At 48.9% G+C, this 21,430-nt stretch overlaps 1 protein-coding gene and 1 long non-coding RNA gene across 2 annotated transcripts in view; one reads left to right on the top strand and one right to left on the bottom strand.

Moving 5' to 3' along the window:
- Window positions 1–931: 931 nt before the first annotated feature.
- Window positions 932–8,192, bottom strand: LOC121201692 (uncharacterized). The gene is made up of 2 exons (XR_005896743.2): window positions 5,870–8,192; window positions 932–3,972 (listed from the first exon to the last, which is right to left on the bottom strand). It is a non-coding gene; the product is annotated as an uncharacterized LOC121201692 (long non-coding RNA).
- A 134-nt stretch (window positions 8,193–8,326) lies between these two features.
- iglon5 (IgLON family member 5) overlaps window positions 8,327–21,430 on the top strand; it is a 77,060-nt gene continuing 63,956 nt past the window's right edge. Inside the window, exon 1 of the mRNA XM_029128186.3 lies at window positions 8,327–8,932. Coding sequence (XP_028984019.1) covers window positions 8,872–8,932 — 61 coding nt within the window. The 5' untranslated portion in view covers window positions 8,327–8,871. The remainder of the gene's footprint in view (window positions 8,933–21,430) is intronic.

Here is a 21,430-nt window from a genome sequence, read left to right on the forward strand (position 1 = left end):
CTTTTCGGAGCTTGTCACTGGGTCAGGGGTTCTGGTTCACAGCTCTGCAGCAGAAAAGGTCCACAGCAAAAGTGCTTAATGCAGTAATAGGTCGTTTTAAACAAAAGCAGAACAAGCAATATGACAAAGAGTCCTTCTGCATCTTCACCCGCGCCCCGTGCTCTGCTTCACCTTTTATGAATGCAGCTCAGCATCATCGCTGCCGTCTGGTTCTGACCGCATGAACCAATATGAAAGTCATCTCCCCACCGAAAGCCCGATTCATCATTCAGCGGATGCTTACACATCACAGTTCCAGGACTGGAAGCATTTTCCAGTGGCAAAACAATCTGAAGCCTTGACACATATCACTCATGTCAGTGCATCAGAGGGCGGCGTTCGCGTTCCAATGAGCCGCGGACACAAATCGATTTGTTTCCTGCCTTGAATCGGGCTCTGTGTGTTCCTTCTACGTGCGCGGCAGGAGGATGGATCCGTCCTCTCGCTCCACTCATGTATTTTTTATTCAGATGTTCAGGAATTAACCCAGCGCGGTCGCAACCTTCAGCCTGTTTACTGCATCTGATGTGAAGGTTCGCTGAGGGAACATGACTCATCCTCCTGGTAACTGACAACCAGGACAAGTAAGAGACACCAGTCTGTAGGAGCTAAAGTGGCAAGTTTCAGCTGACGAAAGTCTCTGAGTCCAGGTTGGGAGTTTAATGAAGCTGAGGGCGCTTCATCCACAGCTTCGGGGTCTAGGTCTGCAGGCCGAGCAAGTGAACTCTTCTTTCTGCTTGAAATATCACTACAGTCCACTAATTGCCACTTATTTAATCAGGTACCAGTAATTTGGTTCAGGTCATTTCTAGATGATCTTTGTAGAATAAGCAGGAATTTATCTCGTCGCGCAGCCTCTGTGTGTAGTTCTGTGGCAAATCAAAGGCGTACGCGCAGACAAAAGGTTTAATTTCAAGACTTTCCTGGAATAAAGAGCATCGTTTCAAAGCTAAAGGTACAAACAATTCAAAGACTGGGGCTGTTGAGCTGGCAGATCTCGTTACAGCGTCTGCAGCATGTTTGTGCTGGGAAGTTTGAGACTGATTTCTGTTATTTCAGAGCAAATTAATATTTATATTTCATTCATCTTCAAGTCCAAGAACATATATTTACACATATAAGACCTTTCTTTACTTGAGCTGCTGAAACTTTAATGTTCAGGGTCACCTTGCTCTATAATTTATCTTCAGTTTCAGTCTTTGTGTGTGTTTTTGTTTGTATAATCTTTAAAAAACACTGCAACAGCTGGATTTTTTTAAACAAAATCAAGGACTAAGGGGGCGTTTTGTGAGCATTAAAAGTCGATTTTGTGGCCCACAATGCGGTCATTATGGTTTTACAGCTGTTTGGTGGTGAGGCGTTCAGGGACCTCAGGGCATCACATGACTCGCTGGCGCGTGGATTTTGCCCACTCTGCCAGACTCGGGGCTCCGCTCGCTCCCCAGGGTGATGCTTCTTCGGCTCTGCCCAGTCATCAGATGCGACTACTGAGCCGCTTTAGCACCTCTGCCTCCGCGAGTGTCTGTATCAGTGGGATGGCCTTTTGTACACAATGCAATGAAGCAGTGAGGATCCACCAGTGTTGTCCCTGCGTTTCCAAACATATGTGCTTTAGCAATTAATTACAGGAGTGCACCTGCAAAAATACGAAGCATTCAGATGTTTAATTAAATGATACTTCCTGCATAATTTGCACACGCGGAATTTAAACGCCTCGGAGATAAAAGCACAACCACAGTCCTGTATATCAGCTCCGTGCTAATTTCCTGCTACCTGCCAAAATTATACTTCACGTGTAGCCCAGCGCTGCAGCACAGAATGCTTAGCAATGCCAGACACATCCAATCAAGACATTGTTCCACCGCTCTGTGGAGGTTAGGGGACCGAGCAAAGGAGCCCCATTTGTAATGAGCTGCAGTGGAACACAGAGCGGGACAGATAGGGAACGAGATGGAGCCGGGGAAAAGGAGCGAAATACAGAACGGAGCAGCGCTGGAGGAGTGAGTGAGTGAGTGAGTGAGAGCACATTTCAGGATTGCACCTGCGCTGGAGATGGCAAAATCAATCCTGGATGAAATGAGAAAGATTGATTCAGGGGTGAAACAAGGGAAGTGGTGACGGGGGCAGGTACGGCAGGAAGCAGCGATGACACAGCCTCATCTATAGGTGCTTAAAAGCCAAATGGCACACGGCGTGGGAGCGCATTAAAACCGCAGACCACTTTATGTGCAGACGTTTAACATGTCAGTCAAAAAAGATTTGTAATTTTCAGACGTTCTGAAAACTAAATTTTTTCTTAAAATTGAATGTTTTAAACTGATTCCATTGATTTTTGATCCAAGGCAGTGCCATCGTCCTTTCATCCATTGTGTGCTGTATTTATTCATTTCTTATTCATCGGTGCTTTCGATTCATAGTAAAATTATGTGTCCCCAGTGGTTGTTCACACAAACCAGGAAGTCAACAAAAAAGAACAAACACCATTCACTTTGCTGCTGAACTGTGTGGGCAGCGATGCGTGTTCGCCTTCTCGTGGCCTTGTTTGATTTTTGATTTTCACAAAAGTAAAAAACCTTCACAGGCAATTAATTTTTTTTAAAGAACCATTTAAAGATCGCGGGACACTAAAAGGTTCAACGTACTGAAATTATAATTATGTACAAATAGTACAGTGCATCGCTTTTAAGTGTTTTCCATCTATTTGTTTTACAAATAAAGAAGTTCATTTTAAATGTTCTCAGCTAATGATCGCGCAGGTTCACATGAGTCTATTTATGCATTAGCGTGTAAATGTTAGCACTGTAGTGTGGGTTTATCTGTCTGTCGTCCTGACCTTTGTTTCCTCTCTCTCTCTCTCTCTCTCTCTCTCTCTCTGCTGTCCTCATTAACCTGCCAGCCCCTCTCCAGGCCATGCCTGCACCCAAAGCTGCACCCACTACTGCTGACTCCAGGTGGGAGGCAAATTAAGAAGAGGGGGGGTTGAAAAATACATCAGCAGCAGGTGAGAACCAAGCAAAAACACATGTTTTCAGGATCTATCACTGAGCAACGTCACACTGTGGCCCCCTGCTGAGCCTTCCATGGACCCCTTCTATGCTGCCTTTTGAGTCCAAGTGCAATAATCACCGTAAATGCATCATGATTAATGGGTTTCAGTTCTGGATAGGAACGAATACCAAAATACTCCTGATGATAAAGAAACTGGCATTTCCTCGCCAAATTTCACTTTTTGCTGGAGTTTTCTCATGAGATCTATGGGATATGTGGATGATTAATAGCGCGCTCTTGGAGCACTATCGTTACATGTTTTTAATTAGTTTGTGTGCGTGTGTGTTGGGGGGGGGGGGTTTGTGGGGCTCAGCAGCGAAGGCCTCGCGGTGCCCAGAAGGTAGCGGGGATGCTAAACAGGGCGCTGATGTGACATGAAACATGACCGGGCGATCCGACATCAGCTGGCGCTAATAAAGTAATTATGCTGATGTTTTTTGTGCGCGCGTGTGCGCGCGTGCGCCGCCGCTCTTCAGCCGCCTGTGTCAGTGACTCGCGTCCAGAAAAGTCAGGGTGTTGCCGTGATGGAAAAATTTGATGGAGTGGCAAATTAAAATGAACGAAAAAATGGCGGTTGCATTTTGAAAGCCATAAAATAGAGAGAGGAGAGAGCGTGGCTGCAGACATGATTAAATTCCATCATCTCTTCCATCGCGCCTCGTGGCTTTGATCTGGCTTCAAGGCCGCACTGTTCAGGCTCCACTCGCTTCTTAAAAGGTGACTCCGTGCTCTGTGTCCCTCATTGGTTCAGAGCCGCCTGCACCCACGGCACCGCGCTTCGACCCACTGAACCCCACAGGCTCCACGCGCCGCTCCCACGGAGAAACCGCCGTCGTCTCGTCGCCCCTCGTTCGCATTCAAACGCAGCTCCTCAATTTCAAGGCGCTTTAGGAGCGTGACGTGTTGTGGCGGCAGCAATCAGCGCCCAAACAGTATGAAAAAAAACAAAACGATTGCTTCAGGTCGATGAAACAGCATCCACAGCAAGTGTTGTATAAGCAGTGGAAATGAAGCAGATTAATAGGTTATGGTTAATAAATGAAATGTCTCATGTTCAAGCCCCGTTTGCTCCCGACGCTTTCGCTCCACTCGGAAAGTTTACAGAGGATGAAAACCAATTAAGTGACAACAGGTGGAGCTGTGATGTCGGCTTCTGCCTCTGACCCACCACTCCATTCTTCTCTCTCCTCATCTTCGTTGTGTCAATCAGTCATCCCACCCCCTGCTCCCCTTCTCCTTCTCCAATCCCACTATCAATCTCCACCGTAATCCTCTACATAAATCTCCGAACAGCTCTCCTCTTCCCGCCTCCGATGCTTCATTTCTCTGGGAGCAGCCGAGCTGGAGTCATAATTTCCTCCCGAGACTCTCCATTTCTGCCCCGTCCTGTGGTCCCGCTCGCTCGCCCGCACCTCTTGGGGTAACGGAGTTCCGGGGATGCGCCTTTCGAGGCCAGAATCTCTCTCTCTCCCTCTCTCTCTCTCCCGTTCTCTCTCTCTCTCTCCCGTCTCTCTCTCTCTCCCTCTTTCTCTCTCCCTCTCTCTCCCGTTCTCTCTCTCTCTCTCTCTCTCTTTCTCTCTCTCTCCCTCTCTCTCTCCCTCTCTCTCTCTCCCTCTCTCTCTCCTCTCTCTCTCTCTGAGTGTGGTTCTCCAAAGGACAGTGATTACAACCCAGTGACTGTCGCCTCTGCCACGCCAATTAATGTGGGGAAGCTTAAAGACGGAGCGAGGGGAGAGAGAGAGAGTGCCCGCGCCCGCATCTCCATGCATTAGCATACTAAACAGGCTGGCGGGGCGTCTGAGCACAACCAGCTTTACTACAGGCGTTTCAGGGACACTTCAACTCAGACACGTTTGCATAAACTGCCTCGGCGCCTCAAATAAGCCGGCGCCGCGTCCTTCTGTGTTTGTCCTCACAGTCAAGGTGCCAACCTTTGACGTTCGCTCCATTCTCCATTAATTGAGTGTGAAATGACGGCGGTTCCGGCCGCGGCTGTGTACGACGGCTGACTCACGCAGGACCCGGGCCTTCCTGCAGAACCGGCCCACGCAGAGGAGCATCAGTTTTAAATAGCGACCGGCAACATGCGCCCCGGTTCCAGCCCGTCCGCCTCGACCCGATGAGTGATGACGCACTCGGCGGCGTCGTGGCCACCAATCAGACGCGCCCGTCATGGGGGCGCTGCCACGACTTCGACGAACCCCAATCACGGTGACTCAGAGGATTTATTTCGTACTCATATCATCCCTGCTCGGCTGTGACAAAGAGAAGCCGAGGGAACTCTTGGGAAAGGCTCCGACAGCAGGTTCTTCTCAGCGCGGACCTGAGAGGCCGTCCTGTCCATCGAGCTTCAGCATTTTAATCCAACCTCGTCTTCTGCAGACAACATTTCAAACTGCGCACGTAAACAAGCTGAACTCTAATCATTAGCATGTACTTTCGCGCACACATTCATAGTTTCCTTTTGCTATTTCCTCCTCACTTCAGTGAGTCCTGCTCCAGTTTCCAGTCTAAAATAAGCTTCCACTGTCAGACCGTTAGCTGACTCACTGTCCATTTACCTGCACTACAACAACCAGGTAACAGTCAGTCGGGGTTACGACTATCTAAACAATAAACCTGCTACATCTCTCTGGATCCAAGGGGGGGGGGTCGCTGCATAGAGTGATGCTGCTCCCTCCAACGCGGACTAGAACCGACCCAGAGTTCTGAGCGTGAACCCAGAGTGCCGACAGTTTGTGCCGTGAGCAGGAGCACCGTGTGGTTGCATTAGTCTCCTCACCTGCTTAAGTCCAAATGGGCCTGTTCATGTTCTTCTCTGCTTGTGCTGCCCTCAGGATCAACACTGACCTGCTTTCAAACACAGAACAGGCTGATGACAACTGGCTGCTGTCCATTTCTGTCTGACACAAAGCAAGTGTTTGTGGTATTCCACAAACAGGCCAAATACTAATAATACTAATAATACTAATAATACTTTGATATTTTGTCCTGCCTTAAATAAAATCAATACAGTATTGCATAATTTATTGTTGGGAAACGTAGATTCTGTAGGTTCCAGACAAAATAGTTTAAAAGTTAATAACTGAGCTTATGTAACTTAAAAAAACCTGTTAAGGTTAAAAAATGATAAAAATGTAATGTTCCCCCTCAAATGGATCTTTCCTGTGGATTTAGCCTTGCTCATTGAATTGGAAGGTAATAGCGCATGTGCTTATTCACCACCTCAATCTCCTGGAATGTTTCATTCTCCTGTGCCGATCTTTAGAAGACGAGGCAAAAGAAAAAGTTTTTCCGGGTCTACTTCTCAGACCTCGCTTTTAATGAATTTCTCGGTGGAACGTCGTAATTTAACTCTTCGCTCTTCTTACCTTGGGTTCTCGAGCAAAATGGAGCTGAAATGGCACGAAACCGGAGCGCGGAGCTCGGCCGTCCTCCTCATTGCAACGGAGCTGCAGAAAGCGGTCGAACCCGCGGCCGCAGCGTTATTTACAGTCGGCGCCTCTAGAAGTCCATGTGGCGGCAGAGAAACCACAGTACAAATAGTGACAGCGCGGCAATGAGCGGGCTGCGTATCTACAGCTATGTGCTCCAGGTGTAAATTAGTTTTCTGACTTTAATTACAATGCACAACCCACAATCGTCCCCGCACGCCGCCGTGTGCCAGTCTCTCCAGAATTAAGAAGCATTTCTGCGTCTCCGGGTTCCTGCAAAGCCGCTTCCGCTGTGCTCAGGATGTCACGCGCTGTGACGGGAGCCGCTGAGGTCTGAGGGTAATTGGCTTTGTCAAATCTGAGTCAGAATGCAAATTTGTGTCAACATTTTCACAGGTGCCTCTACTTTTATCGAATAACTCGGAACAACGGAGTACAAACGAACGGCAAGTTGTGACAGGTCTATAAATAATGGCCGCCGCTGCACAGAAACCCAGCTGAATGACTGATTGCAATCATGAAGCCCATTAATGAAGCTCTGCAACCGCAGATCCTGCATCTCTTGTTCCGATGAAGAGACTTCGGGGACATTTTGTACTGCATGTTCCTGCACCGATACCTGAAGTCCAAAGGCAGAAAGGGAGGAGGACGTAGTCGATCTATAAGCATCCATTTCCCAACAGCAGGTCATTATTTCTATAGTGGGAATTTTGAAAGACATGAATGTGGTGAATGCTGAGCAACTCCACTGTTTCGAACTCAATGAATGATGAATCGTTAATATTTACAAAGGAGTGTTCATAAACAATATGTGATTAGCTGACTGTCGGCTCCACTGTATTTCTACTGTATACCATAAATCAGCGTGCAGCGGTTTATTACGACCCTCTGCAATATATCAATCAAAAAGAAACTATTCCTGAGTTAATATGGAAATAATATCCAGTACCTACAGCAGAAAAATGACCGGTGGAGGTCTGCCAGCGTGATGAAATATGGCTGAGACGAAGGGCCAACAGAGACGCGTGCGTGGAGGAGGTCGTCGGGTTCCTGCTGGATTCACGGCTTCGTGTGCCGCATTTGGTGACCGACCGGACCCGGAGCAGCAGCGCTGACACACGGACACTAGCGTGTTGATAAGCGCATATTAATACTCCTACACGAATATAAAGGGCCCCTAATGGCGTTATGTCGCCTGCCATTAAGTCAGCTGCGCTATCAGATGGTGCCGTTACAATCTGCTCTGACACGCGCCCCACTTCGCCCATTCCGCCACAACTCACGCGCGCGCGGGTACTTCCTCACTGCTTTTACTACCGTCTTCTGTCGAGCTCGACCATATTCATTTTCAGCAATTGAGTAACATCTGCTCAGGAGCGGCGCAACCTGTCATTCTGCCTCCCTGTTTTTTGTGTAATTTCATTCAGCCGCTCCGAAGAGCGCGCGCGCGCGCGCACCCGAGCCCATATGGCTCCACCTGCCCCTCACTCGCACCCCCACCTCAGTCCCTGTAGTTATTATGCATGCCTGTCCCTCTGTGGACTGTTTTTCTCGGAGTACTGCAGCAATACCGAACCGGCTATAAATCACATTGCATTATCACCGCGCGGTGCTTCGCGTCGCGCTCTGCCCGCCCACCGCGCGCCTCCGATTGGCTCCGTCGGCGCCGTGCTCGGCCTCTCTGAGAGCGACATGGGCGCAATCGTAAATCCCGCCTCCTCCGTGCGGGCCGCTGATTGGGGGAACGGGGCTCTCATTGAGATGCCAATCATCCTTTTTTTTTTTCCTCCCTGTGCGCGTCGCATTCAGTGCTGCTGCCTGCGACGCGCCGAGTGCGGAGCGACGGGACGCGCTGCATACCAACAGAGACGTACGGGAGCAGGCTAATTAAGGCACAAGTGGCGACTGGCGACGGGTCAGGACGCACAGCCCTCACCCTGTTCTCTGCCGCGAAGCAGATTTCTGTCAAGTCATTTGACAATTGAACAAGATTTTTCATTTTTGTGCATTTTAGAAAAATAACATTTTTTCTTGAAAGCACTGAAAACCAAACTAAGTGTCTGGGATATATTTTTACGCGTTCACTGGCTTTTTCCGGGTTGCGAGATTCTATAGCAGAAGATTAAAATTTCCTCTTCGCCTCTCTCTCCGACGGGGGGTCGTTAAAAGGAAAAGTCAAGTGGATAAGACTGATGCTTTGGTCCCGTCGCACGTAGAAGCGTCGGACTACTGCTGCGGACTTTCATCCACTGGGTCGTTTTGGACACAGAATCCCCGCAACGGTACCGCGCGGGAGGAATACCACGGCGTTTGGCTGCGAAACAAGCAGAAAATCAATCAGAACTCCATCATGGGCTGCCCCCTCTTGCGGAACGCGTTTGCTGCTTTGATCCTGGTTCTGCTGTCGAAAGGTAAGTTCTTACCAGCTACTTTCGCGATGTGCTGACAGTTGTGCTGCGCCTTTACGCACGTACCGTTCTTTTCCTGAGAACGGACGTGGAGGTGAAAACAAATGAGAAGCACGAATGAAGGGGGGGGGGGGGGGGGGGGGTCGTGGTTCTACCTGCATGTGAATCACGCGTGCCACTGCGCTCCAGCTCTCCATCTGCTCACGCATAGACAGAAATGTGGGGTGCTAGTGTGTGTGTGCGTGCGTGCGTGCGCGCGCATTCGAGCGCAGCGCCAGGTTCATCTTCAAGCCAACCTCGTGGCTCAGTGTTCGCAACGGGCGATGCATGTTAAGACGTTTTCCGTGGAAACAAATGGACTCCCGTCCCCAGTCCTCTGGGAACATTCCTTTACGTGACATGAATGGCCTGCTATCCCACGCGCACGACGCACCACTAGTGCAAAGAGGAAGGGGTGGCGGAGGATGAGGAGGGGGGGGGCGGCGTTGTGGTTAACGCACAGTGAGTACGCGAGGAAACAGCGCATATCGACTTGGAAGAAAACACTATTGTTTTGTTCCCTCTCATCAAAACCAAGGTCGAGAGAGACAGAGGGAGATGAATTATGAAAGACGGCGGGTCGAGTGGGACGTGGGCACAACCACCGGGGGAAGCATTGGGTTCAGCTGCTTTAAAAACCATCTGAACGTGCTACAGTGTTGAGATAATTTACCCCACCAGACTCATGTGTCATCTTGAAACGCTTCATTACACAGCAGTGATGTCGTTGCTGCACAGAGACACTGACCATGAGATATTTAAAATCCCCCCTGCATTTTTCATCGTGCCATCGCTTAATATTATCGCCGAGCTACGGGATATCCCACCATCTATTAGTTTTGCACAGCATCTTCGCCATGTACTCTAATTTCCTGTAGCTCATCTAGCTCGAACACACACACACACACACACACACACACACACACACACACACACACACGCACCTGGCTAAATTAGTCCTGCCTTTCTCCTGTGGGAAATCAGTATATAAATAAATTACTCCGGCCCTTAATAACAATAATTGATGTGTCAGTGCAATGCGATGTGAGGTTAACAACCTGCAGATGCAGACGGGCGCAGCCTCGCGCTCCTCCGCTCCTCGTGGCCAGGAGGGCCCAGCTGGTCGCGGTTGGCCTGCCACAGCGAGCCCCTTCCCCACACCAGGCCGAGCAGACGGACCGCCCTGCAGGACGCACACCAGCGCCGCACCAGCGCCCGCGCCGCCTCGTTCCGCCTCGCAGCCTCCGCTCTTGTACCTGTGGGCTTTACGATCCTCAGGAATCTCGACGGGGTGATTGGATATTGACGTGAGCGGCGCCTGCTGCAGCACAGGTGGAGGCGGTGCATCTCGGTGAGGGATCCCCTCCGGTGCCGAGTGGCCGTAGGTCCACAGCACGCATGTCTTTGAGGTGCAAAGCACAGCGGAACATGACTGGGAAAGGGCACAGTCCAGCGCTTCATAAATCATGCAGTGGAATAAGCCTCTGCATCTGTGCCCACGAGAGTCAGGCCCGCGCGGTACAGTATGTGGCTGTTAAATGCTCCACTAGCACGCGGGCGTGAGCGAATGACGCCACGCTGCTGTATTGATCTGCAGATACGCGCCGGTCCCGACAGTGACCGCCGCTCGCACGCTTCAACACAAACATGGTGAGCTCAAGGCTCTGCTATGGACTGAATTTGAACGCACAAACAACACTATGCGTTTTCTGACCCGCTTTCGCTTCTCACATTACGCAACTTTTCATTTATTTCCCAATTCCTTTCAACTTCCACTTCTGCTTATAGGAGCTACTGCAATGTTTGTAATGTAATGCTGAGCCAGGCAGGGGTGAGTGATTGACAGGTGTCAGTGCACCCGCAGCCTGACTCCCATTAAAACCACCAGCTGGATGCTTAATGTTGTGACTGAGGGTTGTGTGTCTACACGCTGTGATGGAGGATCTGGGTGAACGGGGCAGCAGCGCAGGTGAACGCAGGCAGAGTCGCTTTGTAGCCGCCATCCTTCTTGTTTCAGCAACATATGGAGGCCAAGTGGGGTCAATGCACATTGCTCATGTTAGCGCATAGGCGTCCTCCTTCCCCTGCGCCCTCACACAAACACACAAACCCAACTGGATCAGCAGACTTGGCCTGGACATGAAGAGAACGGAGATGCCAGCATCAACAGATGCCTCGCGCTCCTGTTCTGGAGGGGCCTCTGCTTTTCCTCCCCGCCTTTCAAAGCCATGGTTTCTGTGCGCTGTTGTTCTCCATGTTTGGCTTAGGAACGTTCTGCCATTTTGGCAGGTTTTATTTATCTGCAAGTGTTGGAGTGAGAGGGCCTGGATTTGGTCTCAAGAGCCTCTGGGACAAGGGCTGGAGGTTTAACCAGCCTGGAGTGGGTCTGCGGTTTGAATGTTTGGGGTTTTTTTTTATTTCCCGGATTTCACTTTTTCTATTTTGCTGCTGCCGGGTGGTGGTGGGCCGGGCTGCATTGGATCCAAGGTCCACTGCATCTATTCATCACAAATAGTGGAGCCAAGGTAGTAGCTGTGTTTGCACGGGAGGAGACAGGTGCTGCATAAAAACCCCGTAATACATAAATACTGACAATGTTGACATCACTGCAGCTAAATGTAAAAAGTGATTTATTGGCAGATTTAAATGTTTAAATTAGGGCTCATTGGTATAATTGAATTATAATTACGTGTTGTGTTTAATATAGGGATGTTACTATTTTAATGTGTTTGTCTGATAAGGTCACTCATCAGGGGTCATGCAACATGGGAATTCGACCAAAACCGAAGTTGCGAACACATGTTGTGGTGATGAGCCGTCTGTACTGTAGCCTCAGGCTGCAGCCGGCGCAGGGAACAACCCCCGGGTCGTAAGTATTCACCACATGGCCTTTGCTGCATTTACAAATATACGCTGGGCGTTGATTTACGGCCCCTGAGCCCTGCGACCGTGCGAGCCGGTGAACCCGCTGATGCACAACGGCGGCTGACAGGTCACGGGTTCAAATCCTCCGACAGCGGCCGGCCGGCCGCCGCGCCGCCGGTGGTGGGCGGTGCCGCGCCACCTTTCCGCCCTTGAGATTCCTCCTGTCGGTTCTGATAAACACTTCACTGGGCCTCACATATTGGTTTGGGGGGTTGGCAATTACATGTAGTGTCAGTGTCATAAATAATGATTACAGCAACGCTTGTTTGCAATTATAATTACAGTTATAATGTATGGAGTTCAGCGTAATGGAAAGGAGCTGGGACCACTTTCAACTCGGGACAGGCACTTACACTGTGTTTAATTACTGTACTGCGGTCGCGCCGCTGCAGCCTCCCTTGTCCTGGACGTGTCTGAGTCACAGCTTAGAGATCGGTTTAGGTGCGAGTACGAATGAGCCGCGGGTTCGCACCCGAACCAGCGATCAAGGCTTATGTTTTATTTAGTGCGAAGCAAGGATGATTCGAGTGGGAACCGAGAGCCCGTAGAAGCAGGAATAAGTGGTGGCTCCTACTCACTTCACCTGTCGCCCACACACACACACACACACACACACACACCTTTGGAGGCATAATCGCATGTATCCACCTACAGTGGAAGAGCTGCTTCACTCGGGCCACTGGAAGATGAATTTCAACAATTCTTCCACTAAAGGTGTGAGCGGTAAATCAATGTAAAGTCAATGGAGCCCAGCCATGAGGGAGATGATGGGACGACTCTATACACACACATACACACATGCATATGCATCAGGAGGGATATTAATAACGCTTTCCAATAGTGTTCATTTAGGGACAATCGAGTGAAGCTGAGCGCGGTGATGCTTTCTGAGGCTTCTGCAGATTGAGCTGTGGGGAAAAAGAGAGAGATGTTTTTCTTGTTTTGTGACGTGCAGATGTTAGAGATTTAGCAGGAATGAATACTGTTGAGCGGGAGAGCGGAGCGCCGTGTGATTCTCTTCCCTCGCCTCCTCCTGTCTTCTTTTTTTGGTGCCGTGGAGTTAGCATCGTTGGAAACACGACTCAGATTAGTGCGGGCTGCTTGTCCGGGGGGAGCCGGCAGGGACGAGGGTCCCGCTTCTCTCCCTGTCCTCATTACCCAAAGACAAGGAGCTTGCCGGCAAATCAATGCAAAAGGCTTAGGCGCTAATGCAGGCCATGGTTGGTGATGGGACTTAGCTTTGTGTGTGCATGTGCGTAAGTGTGCGATTCTCTCTTTGTGAGTGTGTTTGCGTGGGGGGAGTTTAATCATCACTGCTCCAACAGAAGGCTGGAGAAAAACAGTACTTTCGAGCCACTGTTGAATCGCCCGCTGTTGAAGGAACCTCGAAACTGGAAGTTAACTGTGCCGACATTCACCACAGGGACGTACGGCGGCGCGGAAGCGCTTTAATTACGCAGCGATAGCGTCAGATTCATCAGTGAATCCATTTAGCGCTGTGCTAACACCGTTACCATTGTAATTGTTATTACTCAGGGCATCGTTGCCATGACTACTACTACTTCAATAGCCTGCAGTTGTATGCAACTTCCTTCACAGTGGCAACAAAAATTAAAAGAAGAGCTTTATCTTTGCGTTTCCTGTCAGCGACCTCCCTGCAGCGGATGCTGGGCTCAGAATCTGCAGATCAACCCGCACCCGACTCAAGTCGCAATCTGTGCGGCATCTGTTCTTGCTGCAGCCGATGTTCCTGTTCTCACATTTGCCTTTATCCCACCCTCGCGCCTCCTGCTTTGTTTACACAGGTAAAGCCACCGGGTGCAACAAATGCTAAATAATGGTTTCATGTTGTGGATTTTCGCCCCCCCCCGCGCCACCTTCTGACATCTCATGGCGCTGGAGGTGTTTCTGGGTCTGTATGGCGGCACAGGGAGGGCAAGAGGGAAGAGAGGGAAATAAATAAAACTGAGGAAAACAGATCAATAAATATTTCAGCAGCTGCTCCCTTCACAGACTTCTCCTGAAGCCATAAGAGGCGGAGAGAGAGGGACTGAGAGAGGGAGGGATGGATCAAGTGCAAGAAAGAGAGAAAGAACAGGGGTAATTGTGTTCCAGACTCTTATTCACAGTGAGGGAGAGAGATGGAGAGTGAAAGAGAGAGCTGGAGAATGGGGATAATTGTGTCCCGGGCTTTAATAGACAGAGAGGAGGCCTGAGTGAGGGGTGGAAAGGCGGCACGGGGTGTGCTAACGAGCCCCACATAGCAACGCTGTCTCCTATGGGGACAATGCACGGCACATAAGACCCTGGCTCTCTGGACTTCAGCACCACACAATAGTGACTGCAAGAATCTCTGTCTTCTTCCTCCCTCTTGTCCATAGCTCTAATTACTGTCAGCAGTTAGCGACAGGCCGCGCGGACGTGCAGCACGCAGCTCTATCCCATAATGAGCAGGTCGGCAGCCGCGGAGACGGCCGGGGGTTTGTGAAGCGGGCGTGTCCGGTGTCGGGGCGGCCGCGTCGGCCACGTACCAGTCGCACGCTCCAGACGAGGCCGTGTTACATGAGCCGAGGAGGGCGGACGGGCCGAGAGATGGAAGAGTTAGGGAAAAATGATTGAAGGAGCCCTGCTGGGAGGGAAGAGAGACAGATGGTGTGAGGGAGGGATGGGAGGAGGGCTTCAAAGACCCCGCAACAGGCTGTGATCGAGATGGATTGCTTTCGCAGGCAGATGATTAGGTGGAATGAAAAACGCGGCGCGGTGAAGCCGCGTCCGGGGCCGCGGCCGTGGAGTGGGAGCAGTCGAATTACGGGAGGGTCACTTGTTGCATTAAGAAGCTGGTGCTAATGTGCAGAGCCAGCGGTTGCGGAGGCACCCGCCATGAAGAACGCCGGGAAATTAAACAAACCGCCGTCGCCTTTCACACCGGGCTCGTTCCGAGGCGTTCGGCCGCTCGGCTGTCATTTCAGGCGAACACGTGGCTCCGGCTCCAGCTGTGAAGGTGCCTGAGGGATTTTCTTGTATTAAAATGTCCATATTAGCACCACATCTTGACAGTAAAGACTCAGTTAGGCAGAAATTCAGTATTTGGCTGTCACAGCCCAATAAATGGACTCACAGGAAACGTTCCAGAGTTCCTGAAAAGACTCCGTGTCCTGCGAGTCCTGGGTGATGAAATTGGCGCATTTGAAGCAGAAGATCACAGAAATATGTGCAGAACAAAATATCCTATTTGTGATATTTTTTAAGCTTTCGTGGTAATTGGGTGTTAGGTGAGATTTCATCAAACAATTGTGCTGCAATACACTGTTCGTTAGAAGACTCTGCTCCGTTATTGTGTTATGGTATTTGGCTAATTGGATGTGGGGTTGGGTAATGCTAAAAGCCTGGACTGCTCTTCCCAGTTTATAATGCAGTGAGTGAAATTCCATTAGTGCCTGGACCTGCATGGGGGCGGCTGCAAGCACAGTATTAGACTAGACAGAATTTAAGACATTTCAAGGATATAGGCTGCTTTAAAATCTCGCTTCAATCACATTTAGTGCCTTTATTCATCAGGGGATCTGAGTGAATAATGTTATTTAATTTGTTGTGTAATATCATTCCTGGAGCGCCAGTGTGATTTCCAAAATTCCAATCAAAGATCTATTTTTTCGTTTCAAGGCTGCGCTACACTTCAAAGACATATGTCATTTCCTTCCCTTTTGTGTTAGAGCAGCGCTACGTGTGAAAGAATTTGGCCAAACTGTACTCATTAAAATGCATAATATCATTCCAGAGAAGCAAGTCAAATTTCCAATTAAAATTTCTCATCATGCTGTCCTTGTTGAGCTGCTGTTTACTCCTAGCTGCAGCAGTTATTGCAACACTACACTGCATATAAATATATCATTAAAATTCCCAGAAACTGATATTCCCCTTCAGTCAGAGAGGTCTGGGCAAGTGACTATGTTTGATATACCGACCACATGCATTGATATAGATACAACCAAACCATCCATCTATGCATCAGTCTATGCATCGATCTATGCATCCATCCATCCATCCATCCATCCATCCATCCATCCATCCATCCATCCATCCATCCATCCATCCATCCATCCATCCATCCATCCATCCATCCATCCATCCATCCATCCATCCATCCATCCATCCATCCATCCATCCGACAGGTCGTCTTTCTTTTAGAAATGCTTCCATGAAAATCACTTTGTCACAGTAGAAAAACATCAGACTCCTTCCCTGTCGAGGGGGAACCAGCTGCATCGATGTGACCTTTCTATGTCCAACAGACCTCCAGTTCCATTAAGGAATAATGAAGGTGTCCGAAAAGGGCAATTAGCTGCCTAATGTTGGGCAACAGTACTCTAATACAGCGCATTTTTGCTGACAAGTCAATATCTATACCTGACAGCTGCTGCTGGACTTTGGAGCCTAATAACTTATTGGAGTTGTTGACATTATAGAAATGAATTTCATGATTTACTGTAGGCTCCACTGAGGCTGTTTAATATGAAGGCGAGCTGATGAAAGGACACAATATAATATATGACAAAAGATAAAAATCCGATGCTGATAAACAGCTCAAATCAAAGCTTGTTATTAAGCGTCATGTCGGCCTCTTTACTATGAATATCTACTTTATCAAACCTTCGCGTGTGTTGGTTTGTTATTTTTGGTTTGACAGCTGTAATCAGGATTGATCTGTATACGGCAGGGAGGCAGCTAATTCAGACATGACGAATGTGGGCCAGACAGTGCAGGTGTTTTCTCAATCAGACCGACATGATTGATCCTCGTGTGAATCCATCATGATCAAGTCATATTGACACTGGGCTTCTATTAAGACTTTTTTTTCCATGGGTGAGGGAGAAAGTGAGATCGACTACAGCTAGAAAAGTTTCAGCTAAACATTGAATTTCAATGCAGATAACGCAGGCTTATAAATCCAACGATGCTGGGAGACATTCTGGTGACGCCATTGATTTTTTCCTTAATGAGATATTTTTTTCCAGTCTAGAATTGGCGTAGTGAGTAAATGTGAAGACAGGCCAAGACATTTTTCTTAAGGTTAAATTATTTCAGGTAAAGACAATACTAAATGTATGTAATGTGTGCTCAAAATCTGCTTTTTCTTTTTTTTTTTTGCTAACTATAGCATGTGAACATTTTTCTGCTACATATAGTGAAACAATAGTAAAACTGTAAAATTACCTTCCTTCTGAATATGTGTTGCATGTTCCCGTATGTTGAATACAATGTAGTTGAGCTAATTTGTTTGATTCCAGATAATGAACAAAAACCTATTCAGCCGCTGCCTTTTTTATTTCCTCATCTCTGTTCCCGGCATCACAGAGAGGTTTTTATTCTCACATATACAGATGTCCGCTGTCAGCATCCTGACAGGGCATTTTGATGTTGCACCATCTTTTTTTTCTCCAAAAGCATGGACTTCTAAATGAGCCGACATTCTCTTTCATACAAGTGAGCCGCGCTGGCTGAAGAGCGAAGATGGCACAACACGAGTTGTCAAGCCATATAGACCGAAAGGCTTTGAAACGCGGCGCGTTTGAAAACGCAACAATTCAATTCAGAGGACAGCAATTACACAGTCCAACATGGAAGTGGGTATAATTACATTAGAGGAGCGCAGCGTGGATTCTCATCTAAAATCCTGGCGGTTTGTGTTCTTTAAGTTGTGCTTTGGTGCTCAGCCCCAGGGACCCCCCGACCTTCTGAGTGTGCCCACTCACCCGTTGCTCCAACTCACACTTAAAGACACAAGCACGCAATCTCCAGCCATCTGCCTGCTTTTTCTGGAGCAACTCCACGCCCACAGGGAAACGGACATATGGAGTAAAAGGTCCCATCGGAGTCACCCGTTTATGTTAGGCCTGATTACTGGGATGCTCCTCGTCTCCGCACCTGCCGTAAAGGTGTCGTTCCTTCGCTTTGCTTATTAGGAATGTGGCCAGGTATAATATGAAGCTTTACATCACGCTCATTAAACCCTAGCCTTAAATCTGTCCAGTAGTTGTTAAATATACTGCACATCTTACTCTCTCAATTACTTTTCTGAAATGATGACACGAGCCAGTTTCCATTCTGACTTTGTGAGTAGTTTTATACAGACACCCCCGAGAGGACCTGGACCTCGCATCGCCAACCACTGACCTTAGGTTGACTTTGAATACATCCATCATACATAGAGTCGGGGGAGCTGATGGCTCCTGTTTATGAGAAGGTCAGGCTGGAAGGCAGCTCTCGTAATGGCTGCTGCATGTAAGGAGGAGGAAGGTGAGAATGCAGAATGCTGCATTACAGGAAGTAATTGTCTAGGCAGGAAGGGTAAGGCCACTCCTGGGATGGACTGCGCTTTGCAAAATAGGATGGATGAGCCAGAGGAGCTGCTCCAGACAGAAGCGCACCATATGGAGGGCCGTGTCTGGCGGTGGTTGCTTGTTTTATTTATTAGCTCTGCCAGGTTGCGTGCCACATTCATTTCATGGCTCTGTTACTCCACCTGCATCATCTGTTGAAGCTGCTGATTTTAAGTAGCCCTGTAATCGGGAACACTTGCTTTCTGTCACTCTGCAGAAACCAAATCCTGAAAGCAGAGCTGGTGCAGCCAGTGATTAATAATACGTTCAGTCTGTGTCACATTAGCTTCGTGGTGTTGATCTCGTGCACAAACTGCCCTTTTAAACTCACATATCCCTGTTTCAGGTTTTCTGCCTTGTTACGTCTCTGAACAGACAGATTAACTACTTAGTTTCTCACTGAGCAACAGTGCAGTTACGCAGATAAACACCAAAGGTTTTAATGTGTTTTATATAAATGACATCCATCCATCCACACGCATGTGTTGTGTTTCATACTGGCATGGAGCTGGGTCTGTGCACATTCAGGAAGGTGAGTTGTTGGTAAATTGCTGACCAGACTGAAGGATGCTGGAGTGGCTGAAGTGAGGAGTCTGACCTTGTGGCCAATCAGTGAGAATCCGTTTAGAGGGAGCAGCAGACTGTGTGCAAGCTGTTTCTCTCATATTGAAAAGCAATGGTAAACAAGACAAGCGTCCAAACAAATACGTTATACTCCTAGGATTTGACACGAACCTTAAATCCGGACCCCAAATCTCTTGTTTTTCCTTCTGAAGGTTTTCGTAAATGAGAATCTGCAACAAGTGCCTGAGACTGAATCCCCACTTGGCCTCTTTTTGTGTCAACAACGGGATGGCCCACCGCGCCAAAAGATTGGTTATGATCCAGGTGCTCAGCACTAGTCTCGTCCCGTGGTCCATCAGAACCCACTGGGGAAACCATTATCCCCGCGCTCCTTCCCCTCGTTCCTTCCTCCATATCAAACAGACAGACGCTGCTAAAAGATTCATGCATGTGGACTTTGGGTCATTAAAAAATGATCCACAGCAAAGCTGTTTTTTCACCCTCATAATGAAATCCAATATTCATGAAATGGATTTTTCTCTGTTCTCTCCCACTCAGTCCAGCCACAGACGTGCGTGTGCTGGTGTATTTAGCCTGTGTTTGTGCAGCCTTGTTAGGGTTAATGGTTTCCTAAAGGCGCATTCTCAGGCCACACACTTAATTACACAGGGCTGACGGACGACCTTGCCATACATTACCTGTGTAAAGCAACACCGAGTGTGGGCTTTTGTTAGATTGGGGTCAGAATAAGGTCCAGTTAATCAAAGCCTGGTTTACTTAGGTGTGTACCATACAGAGCTTACAGTTGGAGGATCAGGACAACACGATCAAACTGATCTGAGGCCATAATGTGACTCATAAGATTTAAAAGACAACAACAGCAACACAAGAACATAACAATTTGCACTTTGTGGGAAATATATGATTGTCATACGTGAAGAATCCTCTCATGACCCTAACGTTCTCAGCCTTTGGAGCTGACAGCTACATGGCATTCGCTGGAACCACAAGCCCTGTTGAGGAGGTCGTTAAACAAGCGCCGCAATAATTTATCCTCGCTCCGATGTTCCTCCTTCTTCTTCCACACCTCCGCTGGCTTTAATGGATGCCAGTCAGAGGCGCCCGGGGCGAGGCGGCGGCCCACTCATCTGTATGTGACAGGGGTTGGGTGGGTCCTTCACCGAGCCGAGAGGGAAAGGGCGGAAAAGCTGAAAAAGCTCAAAGTAATAATTTAGCTCTGTAGGAATAAAATGGCCTCGTAGGACTCGTTTCATTTTTGGGCTTTGCAGCCATCATACATTTGAAGTAGAAATAAGTGAGTGACATCGGTGTTGATACTCGAGGGCAGCGGCGGCTGAATATTCATGGAGACACAGTGAATGAGGCATTATGCTGCACAACGCACAAGAAATGCAAAGGAAAGAAGCCCAAACATGACATTATGGGATGCAGCGCCGCCTTTCTCCCATATTATTATATATTATGGCACAATATGTAAAGTCTGACATCTCTGTGATTAAACCGGTGCCAACAAAATACCACTATCATCACCGGCATCAGCAGCAATTTTAATCAAGTCATCTTTTTTGTCACATCATCAAGATATTATACCGCGTTTGATCCTCACCACCTTCATTATGATAACCACCAACACCGCTCTCATCAACAATGATAATCAGCCGAATCTTTCCTCCTCATCTCCTCGCTGTTATCTCCATCCACATCGCTGCAGATAATTCCCAGTATCACACGCCGCTCTCCGTGGCACAATTGTGTTTTGTTGTCGCAGCGACTCGGTGTTTTTAACCACAATTACATACTCCACTGAAGCAAAGGAGGTAATCCTTTCTCTCACTGTCTTTGATTATATTTCATTGCACTCATTCTTCAGCCCATCACCCACCTCCTCACCCCCATCCCACCTCCTGCACCAGCCTCTGGCATCCGCGGCCGTGTCCAGATGTGGACATCTGTCCCGGACGCGTTTTGTCTTCCCGTTCCTCCTGTTTCCACCTCATCTCTGCGTGTTTCTTTCTTCCTCAGTCTGAAGTCACCTTCTGTGCCTCTGGGTGTTCCCTTCAGCCCATCTGCTCTCCGTTCCTTTCTGACTCTCTCAGCGCTGCACCTCTGTTGCTCTTCCTCTCCCACGGTGTCATAAACTCACCGACTGCTCGGTAGCACGGGCCACGCTGGCCTTCACGCCGTCGGCGTCGGATGGCAAGGGCGCGTTTGTGCACTGTACATATGGGCATTTGTTATCCAGGCCCATTCGCAGTGTGAGTCTCAGTGAATCCAGGACCCTCAGAGGAGGACGGATATCGGGCCGTGCATGAGCGCTGGAGTGCATCAGCTCGTGTGCGCGTGTGACAGGAGAGAGACAGGTCACGTCTGCGATGCCGGAGGCTTTGAGCGCAGGAGGAGGCCGGGTGAAAAGGTCAACCAGAGTAAGCGCCCCTCCCCCCGCAGAGCCTCCGTCACCGCGGGAACGGGAAGCCGGCCACGGATGCGGACCCCCCCCCGGCGGGGACCTCCGAGCGCAGGGACAAAACACCTCGTTATCTCCCTCATCCTTATCTGTGTCGCTGTCGTCCAC

The sequence above is a fragment of the Betta splendens genome, chromosome 16, assembly GCF_900634795.4.
Source record: "Betta splendens chromosome 16, fBetSpl5.4, whole genome shotgun sequence".
NCBI lineage: Eukaryota > Metazoa > Chordata > Actinopteri > Anabantiformes > Osphronemidae > Betta > Betta splendens.